The sequence below is a fragment of the Monopterus albus genome, unplaced genomic scaffold, assembly GCF_001952655.1.
Source record: "Monopterus albus unplaced genomic scaffold, M_albus_1.0 scaffold38.1, whole genome shotgun sequence".
Taxonomy (NCBI): Eukaryota; Metazoa; Chordata; class Actinopteri; order Synbranchiformes; family Synbranchidae; genus Monopterus; species Monopterus albus.
The window spans coordinates 142755-144655 of NW_018127918.1; the positions used below are offsets into that span (position 1 = coordinate 142755).

General features: G+C 38.5%; 1 protein-coding gene across 3 annotated transcripts in view; it reads left to right on the forward strand.

The window, feature by feature from the left end:
• arhgap42a (Rho GTPase activating protein 42a) overlaps positions 1 to 1901 on the forward strand; it is a 17774-nt gene continuing 15873 nt past the window's right edge. For 2 of the 3 annotated variants that reach the window (XM_020598388.1, XM_020598390.1), the window contains exon 1: positions 1 to 591. In XM_020598388.1, coding sequence (XP_020454044.1) covers positions 438 to 591 — 154 coding nt within the window. In that variant the 5' untranslated portion in view covers positions 1 to 437. The remainder of the gene's footprint in view (positions 592 to 1901) is intronic. The other variant, XM_020598389.1, reaches the window with a different exon arrangement.

A 1901-nucleotide genomic window follows, 5' to 3' on the forward strand; every position in this document is an offset into this window, starting at 1 on the left:
CCGTTCCCATAGTAACAAGCCCTCAGCTAGAGCCAAATGCAGAGTTAACGACACAGTCTCTACCGACCATGCAAAACTAAGCTTGGTGCTTTCTTTTCGCGACTGATGGTGTATTCTCTATCAACTAAAGACTCAGTAAGAAGTGAAACTTAAATTCTATTTTAATATATTGGTTTTGATAGGCTGGCGAAGCATCGTAGAGCTCGTTATATAGCCTAACCCAAATATCTCTCTGTTACTAGCTCTGCTATGTTTTAGTGCCCGGAAGTTCTGGGGGAAAAAAGTGAGAAAGGCATGAAAAGAGGGAACTGGAAGAGATTTCTGTCCAGTTTTCTCCCAGAGCAGTCAAACACCATTTTCTCTCGCAAACCCACCGAGGGGACAGACAGAGAGCGCCTTATCTAATAGGCTAATTCACTGGGAGTATTAGTTTATCGATGGGTCTGCCGACGCTGGAGTTTAGTGATTCTTTCCTGGACAGTCCGGAGTTCAGAGAGAGACTACAGTGCCATGAGATAGAGCTGGAGCGCACCAACAGGTTTATAAAAGACCTCATCAAAGATGGAAACATGCTCATATCTGCACTCAGAAGTAAGTACACGCTGATTAAGAACTAGTTTTCAGGATAAAAGTGTGTTACAGTAAGTTGTGCCTGCTGCCTGATAACAGAAGGCAACCCAAGGCCATCGATTCAAACAGATTTGGCCTACATTGAACTTATTACACTGACTTGTGCAGTTAGAAAGGTGGTTACAGTGTTTAACATGGGCTATACTGTCGATATACCTTTTATTAAGCCGCCATGGGTTTTTGCAATTTAATGTTTTTGAAGTCTTAAATCAGTTACAAGCAACCAATAAGAACAACTCTTGGGTTGCCAGGTTGTAGAAAGTCCTCCCCAGCATGAAATTGTGTGTTTTAACGCTTTATTCATCAGCCCTCCATAGGATTGTGTGTCCAGTTATCTGTTGGGAAAGTGCTGCAGGACAAAAATCCATTTGTAAACTCCCTATTAGCATTTATAACTGCAGACTGTATGGATTTTTATCATACAGGTCCGCTTTACAGTAAGATGTCTGTGTAGTAACAACAGCTGATTCACTGATTTAACAGAAAATTTGGAATTTTTGAAAAGATTTATTTTAGTAATTTGGATTTTGGACTGGTGGTTTGTCAAATCAAGATGTCACCTCAGCTTTTTTTGATATTAGAACATTTTCCACATTTTATAGACAAAACAAATAATCAAGAAACACATCAATTTAATTGATAATGTAAATAATAAATGCAGCCCTAGTGAAAAGTGCCCACGGGACAAAGCAAACAACTCAACAATGGTCCAACCACCAGGAGGCCCAAAAAAACTCCAGGCTTAAGTGAGTCAGCTGGTTTGTGCTAGTTGATAGAAACTTTACCAATTTAATAATAATTAAGTCTAAAATGATTCAGAAAATAGTGAAAAATGCCAGTCACGCAGCAAGGTGACATCTTCAAATCACGTGTGTTTGACTAAAAATACAAAACCCAAAGATATTCATTTTATGTAAAACAGACAACAGGGGCAAGTCCTCACAAGAAGAACAAATTAGTTTATAGAATGTTTATCCTTTTTTCACGATAAATGACTCATACAATCAATCAGTCAAAAACATCGATTGTTCTTATTTTGCATTTTACATATTGCAGAATTAATATACTGTATGTATACAAATATATTAATGTATACATTACTGTATGTAATGAAATGACCACATATCAAATCTGTGGCCTGGTTGGATTTTAACAAAGATTAACTCCGTACACTTCATGGAGAGGGTGAGGAAGCAGCTCATTTTTGCTCTGTGATCCCCTGTCATATTAATCCATCCATGTCAAGGAGCACCGCGTCCCTTGGCATGTGG